Source organism: Thalassophryne amazonica, chromosome 16 (genome assembly GCF_902500255.1).
Source record: "Thalassophryne amazonica chromosome 16, fThaAma1.1, whole genome shotgun sequence".
NCBI classification, from domain to species: Eukaryota; Metazoa; Chordata; class Actinopteri; order Batrachoidiformes; family Batrachoididae; genus Thalassophryne; species Thalassophryne amazonica.
In genome coordinates this window covers 42,199,183-42,207,801 of record NC_047118.1, presented here as the reverse complement: position 1 = coordinate 42,207,801, position 8,619 = coordinate 42,199,183, and the positions used below count along the sequence as shown (strand labels likewise).

At 41.2% G+C, this 8,619-nt stretch overlaps 1 protein-coding gene across 1 annotated transcript in view; it reads right to left on the bottom strand.

Moving 5' to 3' along the window:
• Positions 1-205: 205 nt before the first annotated feature.
• The window catches only part of LOC117528137 (protein shisa-8), a 232,229-nt gene continuing 223,815 nt past the window's right edge, over positions 206-8,619 (bottom strand). Inside the window, exon 4 of the mRNA XM_034190710.1 lies at positions 206-1,674. Coding sequence (XP_034046601.1) covers positions 1,184-1,674 — 491 coding nt within the window. The 3' untranslated portion in view covers positions 206-1,183. The remainder of the gene's footprint in view (positions 1,675-8,619) is intronic.

The following is an 8,619-nucleotide window of genomic DNA, read 5'->3' as shown; positions in this document are numbered from 1 at the left end:
GACTAATGATTATTTTCAAAAGACTAAGGATTATGTGTGCCACTTTTGGTGCTTCTTTCCAGAAATGAACAACTGTTACAATTATCTGCTCCACTAGTGATCTGACTTCTGTGTAGGCTCTCAGTTGTCCAGGTGGATTCCATAGTAGAGACACTTGAATCTTTGACTGGACTGGGTCAAAGATTCAAGCTTCTCTACTAGTGATCTGACTGTTGAATGTGCGTCATCTCTTGTGTCTTCAAACACTACCCTCTTTGACCCCTGGCACATCCAAATGTCTGACCATTTCTAAACCAGGAGAGTGTCCTGACTTTGTAACGTTTCTTGATACATGTTTTTTCTTTTTCTTGGCATTGGGACACTTGCTGGAGTTCGGTAAGTGGTACAGTAAATATCAACAGCAACACGAGGACATGGCGGCTGGAATTAGCAACTCAAAGAGATGTGAGAAACCCAGAGGAGATTAATTCTCCACGTTGTGGGGAGAGACAAGAGTACGAATCTGTTAATGTGTCAGTGGGGATTTCGCGTGGACTCTTGACACTGCTGACAACCTTCTGTAGTTTTTGAAACATATGCTGTGTGTACTTTTTGACATCCTTCTCATCACATTTGCTTCTGGAAAGAAATGAATACCCCCATGCCCCCCCCCCCTCTTTCCGTTCTAACCTGAAATTAATTGTCAGGCAGATATCTCACTCTCTGGAAGGCTGGAGGGCAATGGGAGCTGACAACACCATAGCATTGTTTCTGGTGATGGTAGGCCAAAAGCCTTCGGGGAAACAGCTTCTCTGAGAGACTGGGCAGAGCGTATCTGGTAGATCAGTGGAGGATTGTGTTTCTGGGATTTGAACACGTAGTTGTGTGTTGGAGTGCAGACTGTTGGCGAAGTGTGAGGGGTGACTGAGGAGTAGAAAGAGGTTTGCCAATGCGCCAAGAGGCCAGTCATTTATTTTAACATGGCCACGCTTTTCTACTGCTGTTTTGTTGCAGTAGTGTTGAAAATACACAACGAATAGTCAGATTATTATTTTTATCAACACTGAGAAGGAAAATGGAGTCAAACGATGCATAACATCCACGATATTTACTCGCCAGCGTCACAGCAGAGCATTTCTGTAAAAAACCTGTTATGCTCAACTTCTTTTGTCTCATTTGTGGCTCTTCGACACCACCGCCACATTCAGACTGTGACCTCCGTCTTGCTGTTGGTGGGCAGTCCTTTGTGCTTGTGGTGCACATGTGACGAGTGGCCGTAGCCAAGCGGCTGTGAGAACAGCTCGGGCAATGTCTCGATGCTGAATTGCCTTTTGTTGGTGAAGGCCTGATGCCGGCTGTTCTGTTGGTGCAGGAGCTGGTGCTGCTGTTGCTGGATGGGGTGGTGTGGCTGTCCCTGAAGCACCATGTGGGAGGCAGCCGGATGCTGGGCGTGGCTCTTACTAGGGTCCCACGCTTTGAACGCTGAGCTGGAGGTCAGTGGATGAGTGTTGGTCTTAGAGATCTTCGGCTTGGGAATCTGGGAGGCATTGATAGTAATAGCCAGTGGTGCGTGGATGTCAGGAGGTGGGAGAAAGGGTTTGTCCTTTGGTTGGAAGTTGATTGGCTGGAAAGTGGGAGGGGACTGGCGATGCATGTAATCGACCATTGGGTAACTCTTGTAGTAGTCTCTTGTGTCTAAGAGACAGGGACAGAAAAAAAGTTGATGCATAGTTAAACTTCAATGCAGAAGACAAACCTGAACAACTGAGACAGTTAAGTGTTTAAAACCAAACTGGCCAGTAGGAGGGTCCAACACCCTTGGAGGTTGTTTTTTTTTAATGTTTTATAATAGGGTACCGCAGTCTCGTTTGAACCCTGCATGATATTATGGGATTTGACCACTTAGGGGGACCTCAGCTCCATTGCTCAATATATACACAGCATAACTTCTGATGGATAAATGGTGTGCTGCTTTGTTTTCGGCTGCAATCACAAAAGCAGTCGCAAAAAGTTTTTTTTTTCAGTTCCCAGTGGAGAAGAAAAGGCGAGGCAGATGGGAGCCGTCATGTCGGTAAGTATTAGCCTACACAGCTAACCAGAGTAGCTCCATTCTCTTGCCTGCAAAACCGCCTTGACATGTTTGTGGTCCGGTTCATAAACAAACCGCAACATATGTCCACTTTTCCACCACATCGTCACAACATCTTTGCATTTTCACTTTGTTTGCATGTAATTTGCCCAAAAACTCATTGAAAATGCTGTGGTTGATTTTCCGGGAGTAGAGAAATTACGTGGTAGGCATCATATTTTACCCCTTTAAAGCCGACCCTCAAACATGACTACGGTACCTAATTGTTATTTCGCAACTAAATAGCAATATGCAACCTGAATACCTCCAGAAAGCTTACCTTCTCTGGAACAAAATAAGCCCCAATTAAGTTATTTTGGGATAGCAAAATCTCAAAAATAAATCCAATGCAAGTACAAGTACAACTTCGGTGCTTTATATATAACATCACTTGTGAAAGGGCTTTAAAGACCCTCCCACAAGTGGAACTTGACAGCAGACTAGCAGAATATGTGACAGAAGAGATATCAGCTTTTGCTTTGCCACCTCAAATTAAGTCAGAAGTATGGGATCATGGTCTAGTGCCACTCATCACTGCATCCATGACACCATGGAATGGCCCTGGCACAGAGAGAGTATTTTAGCTGAGGCTGCCTCTTCATCAGAGTGCCCTTTACCCCTTGGTCACAATAGCTACAAGAGAAAAAGCGAAGAGCTGCCATTCATTTTCAATCAGAGTGGGCATTTTACAAGTGGCATGAGACAAGTGGTTGCCACGCAACCAAGTAGGCGGGGCCAAAATACATAGATGAGAAGTCTTTTTTATGCAAATCCGAGTGAAAGCTACAGGACAACAGCATGTATGTTGGTTGGTTGTTTGAACAAAATAATCCAAGACTGCAGAGTATGCTCACAGCTGTATTTCTGTATAAATCTAATACTCGTATGTTTGGCATTTTTCTGTACCTTCTTACAAAAATGTAAATAAAAAAAAAAACAAACTCATTTTTGGAACCAATGAATACCTCTGAGGTGATTTTTAAATGATCTTACAGAAATGTCAGCAAGCTAACTATTGATTCAAGAGTGTCACTGTTAAACATGTTTTACTGGATTAAATCAATCAACCTTTGGTTATGTTAGATAGTCAAGCATGGAGGAAAAGGTCATAGTGAAAGTCCTTTCTAATCTATCATTAAACATTGTGCGCAATAATGCCAAGTAACTTCAAGCTGGCCATATGCCATATGCTTGTCACCGTTATTTGACCGTAGGGTAAGTGTCTCTTTGACACAAAGCCATTACACCGGCCCCCAGTGATCCTCTTAAGAGACCTACTATGTAGTACCAAATATATCCAGTTGTCACCTTGTGTCACTGGTTTTACCATTTCAAAAGGCACATTTTCCAGTGCAAAGGATATGTATCAGATAACAACTGTGTAGAAAATGGAAAAATAAACTGATGGAATAGAAACTATTTTTTTCAATGTGTGAAAAACATTAGTTTTTAAGTGTTATTTTTCTACAAAAATTATTTGTTACAAAAAGTGGGCACCATGGCAACAGTGGTTGCCCCCAAACTTCCACCCCTCATCAGTTTGTTTTGTCATTCCAGAACTTTCTGTAATTATCATTTGCATATTCAGAAACATTCATCCATTCATTCATCTTCTAACGCATAGTCCAATTAAGGGTCGCGGGGGGCTGGAGCCTACCCCAGCAGTCATAGAGTGCGAGGTGGGGTACATCCAGGACAGGACACTAGTCTGTCGCAGTGCCACAAACAGACAAACAAACACAGACACACCCACACACACACCTACAGACAATTTTAAAGAGTCCAATCCATCTAACCTGTATGTCTTTGGATGTGGGAGGAAACCGGAGCACCCGGAGGAAACCCACACAAACACACACTAATATATATTATATATTTTTAAGCATTTTTTTTTTTAACCTTCAGTTTTCTGTTTAACATATAACATATTTTCCTTACTTGCTGCCTGGGCCATATGTTTTTGACATATGCTAAAACGAGCTGTGCAGTGGGTGTAAATTTAGGAGTCTCTGAGAACACATTTCTATTTAAGTGGTGGGAAATCCTGGTGCAAAACTGGATGCTGGACGCTTCATGTCCTTCAGTCTGGCGCTTTAATGGATTAGCACCAATCTGTCAGAATGAACAGTGGACAGCAGCCACCCAAGCTCCCTGAGGTGAAGCAGTGCAGCAACAAGATGAGGTTTTGTCTTTTTTATGAGTGTTTACAGTTATTTGGTTTATTTGTTGTTTTCAACTCACTTTCATTGTGTATGTTATGGCATATAATGTGCACCTGTGACACTGTGGCGTAATACCAGAATGTTATATCTGAAAACAATCAACGGATAGTCGGCCTGTTTCTTTGTTCATGGAGAATTTATTGCCAACAGAAGCAGTGACAGCAGATTTGCCATTGCACAGCATGTCCTCCTTCAATCTTCACTTCTTTGTTTTTTTTTAAATTAATTAGCTAATCTTCAACACAACAGTTTTTAGTCTGTATTGAACAGCAGCCTAAAGCAGCACCTGAGGGCACAATACGGGAAGCAGCACTGTGTCTGCATAGGTCTCAGTCCCCAAAGGATTCCTCTGTTTCACAGCATCCATCTTAATTTGATCTGTCTTAAGTGATTTAATTGTTTTTGGCATGATTCTTGAAGAGCATACACACATGGACACACGCACGTACGTACAGGGTTGGATGAATTTCTTTGTATTTAAACACCTCAATATACAAGTTTAGTTTTTAATTTTCTCAGTGTAAGATTTTTTGGGTCTTCATATATTGTGGATCCAAAGTCTTTGCTTATATCAGGAATATTTTGACATGGACAGGAATATAATTGTTGGAGTTTAAAAAGGTCAATTAAAACAAGACTCTCCACACTTTTAAACGTACACATTTTGGATCATCACTTCTTTGTGTAGGCTCACGTGATGGTCTAGTGGTTACCATTGGGCTAAGGATCGATCGATCGATCGATCTATCTATCTATCTATCTATCTATCTATCTATCTATCTATCTATCTATCTATCTATCTATCTATCTATCTATCTATCTATCTATCTATCTATCTATCTATCTATCTATCTATCTATCTATCTATCTATCTATCTATCTATCTATCTATCTATCTATCTGCTAATGAAGTTATGACAAGTCATTAAGATCCTGGTACTGATGAGCCTTGGGGCCCTATCTTGAAGTTGCACAATGCATTACATAAAACAAATGGCGCAAATCCATTTGGGGCATGTCTGAATACACACTGCTCTCTAACAGGTGCATGTTCTGGACACAAACCTGATCGCTGGGAACAGAAGGCCTGTATTAATGGTCCACATTATTCAAGGGCATGTTATGGGTGTTTTTCTAAGTTTGTCATAACATGCTATGGTATTGAACAGACACAGTGTAAGATGTGGACAGGCTATCTGGCGAAGAAACTGATCTTCATTGAATGAGATGGCAAAAGAGATATGATGGCAGGTGTTGCTGTGACCACTGGATAAACGCCTAGGGAAACATTGTGACCTTGAGTACTTGTTACTCTGCTGAGTGAAGAGTGTCCATTGACCACCATGTACAAGGCACACATGTGAGGCGTGGCTGTTTCAGGTGGGCTTTGAGATGGACTTCACCCATGGAGATGGACTTGTTGGTGGAGCACCTGCTCATGCACATGTGTTGCATGTGAGTGTTGCATGTACATGTTTAGTGCATGTGAGTCCCACCCTGTGGAAGCTGTTGCCCTTCACCACGATTATAAAGACACAGTATTACTCACTGTAAAGCTATGCATTTAAGGTCGTGAATAGTTGTAACTTTCCACAAATTCCTCCAAGAAACTGTTGGGGTTTTTCTGCCTGCCTGAACCCCACCTGGTAGTTTTATGTAGTGAATGAACTCAGTAACTGACAGCAGATGGACTTCAAAAAACAGATGTTGTATTAACAGATGCCTACACTGAGAACAAAGTCACTAAGACAGTGCTGGGGTCTTCCAGAAGACACATATATGCACCGTTGCAACAGAGAGCCCAGACATCAGGTATAAGCTGTACTCATTCCTGCAATCGACCTGCCCCCTGGTGTGTAGTCTTTTCCTAGCTGTGTGTATTTTTGGAACTATGTGTTTGGCTACAATTCCAGTGCTTCAATGTAGTAAGCAGATGAAGTGATTGCGTTGTTTGTTCAAACAGCATGTGTCATATCAAAATTTTGTGATGAACTTGTTTGTGTCAGCGTGATAAGCAATAACAGAACGTTCCATCGGGCACCTACATTTTGTCCCAGACAGATATGAAAAACTTGGTTTTATCAGTGTGCGTCATGACAGTGTGCGTCATGACTGTAAAGACATGCTGTGGAGGGGAGCAGAGATCGATCACTAATGATTAAATGCAGAGTGGTGCATACAGAGCAAAAAGAGAAAGAAACAGTGCATCATGGGAACCCCCCAGCAGTCTACGTCTATAGCAGCATAACTAAGGGATGGTTCAGGGTCACCTGATCCAGCCCTAACTATAAGCTTTAGCAAAAAGGAAAGTTTTAAGCCTAATCTTAAAAGTAGAGAGGGTGTCTGTCTCCCTGATCTGAATTGGGAGCTGGTTCCACAGGAGAGGAGCCTGAAAGCTGAAGGCTCTGCCTCCCATTCTACTCTTACAAACTCTAGGAACTACAAGTAAGCCTGCAGTCTGAGAGCGAAGCGCTCTATTGGGGTGATATGGTACTACGAGGTCCCTAAGATAAGATGGGACCTGCATTATTCAAACCTTATAAGTAAGAAGAAGAATTTTAAAATTCTATTCTAGAATTAACAGGAAGCCAATGAAGAGAGGCCAATATGGGTGAGATATGCTCTCTCCTTCTAGTCCCCGTCAGTACTCTAGCTGCAGCATTTTGAATTAACTGAAGGCTTTTAGGGAACTTTTAGGACAACCTGATAATAATGAATTACAATAGTCCAGCCTAGAGGAAATAAATGCATGAATTAGTTTTTTCAGCATCACTCTGAGACAAGACCTTTCTGATTTTAGAGATATTGCGTAAATGCAAAAAAGCAGTCCTACATATTTGTTTAATATGCGCTTTGAATGACATATCCTGATCAAAAATGACTCCAAGATTTCTCACAGTATTACTAGAGGTCAGGGTAATGCCATCCAGAGTAAGGATCTGGTTAGACACCATGTTTCTAAGATTTGTGGGGCCAAGTACAATAACTTCAGTTTTATCTGAGTTTAAAAGCAGGAAATTAGAGGTCATCCATGTCTTTATGTCTGTAGACAATCCTGCAGTTTAGCTAATTGGTGTGTGTCCTCTGGCTTCATGGATAGATAAAGCTGGGTATCATCTGCGTAACAATGAAAATTTAAGCAATACCGTCTAATAATACTGCCTAAGGGAAGCATGTATAAAGTGACTAAAATTGGTCCTAGCACAGAACCTTGTGGAACTCCATAATTAACTTTAGTCTGTGAAGAAGATTCCCCATTTACATGAACAAATTGTAATCTATTAGACAAATATGATTCAAACCACCTTTAATGCCTTTAGTGCCTTTAATACCTATGGCATGCTCTAATCTCTGTAATAAAATTTTATGGTCAACAGTATCAAAAGCAGCACTGAGGTCTAACAGAACAAGCACAGAGATGAGTCCACTGTCCGAGGCCATAAGAAGATCATTTGTAACCTTCACTAATGCTGTTTCTGTACTATGATAAATTCTAAAACCTGACTGAAACTCTTCAAATAGACCATTCCTCTGCAGATGATCAGTTAGCTGTTTTACAGCTACCCTTTCAAGAATTTTTGAGAGAAAAGGAAGGTTTTAGAATTGGCCTATAATTAGCTAAGATAGCTGGGTCAAGTGATGGCTTTTTAAGTAATGGTTTAATTACTGCCACCTTAAAAGCCTGTGGTACATAGCCACGAACAAAGATAGATTGATCATATTTAAGATCGAAGCATTAAATAATGGGTAGGGCTTCCTTGAGCAGCCTGGTAGGAATGGGGTCTAATAAACATGTTGATGGTTTGGATGAAGTAACTAATGAAAATAACTCAGACAGAACAATCGGAGGAGAAAGAGTCTAACCCAAATACCCGGCATCACTGAAAGCAGCCAAAGATAACGATACGTCTTTGGGATGGTTATGGTAATTTTTTTCTCTAATAGTTAAAATTTTGTTAGCAAAGAAAGTCATGGAGTCATTACTAGTTAAGTAATGGAATACTCAGCTCAATAGAGCTCGGACTCTTTTGTCAGCCTGGCTACAGTGCTGAAAAGAAACCGGGGTTTGTTCTTATTTTCTTCAATTAGTGATGAGTAGAAAGATGTCCCTAGCTTTACGGAGGGCTTTTTTATAGAGCAACAGACTCTTTTTCCAGGCTAAGTGAAGATCTTCTAAATTAGTGAGACGCCATTTCCTCTCCAACTTACGGGTTATCTGCTTTAAGCTACGAGTTTGTGAGTTATACCACGAGTCAGGCACTTCTGATTTAAAGCTCTCTTTTTTAGAGG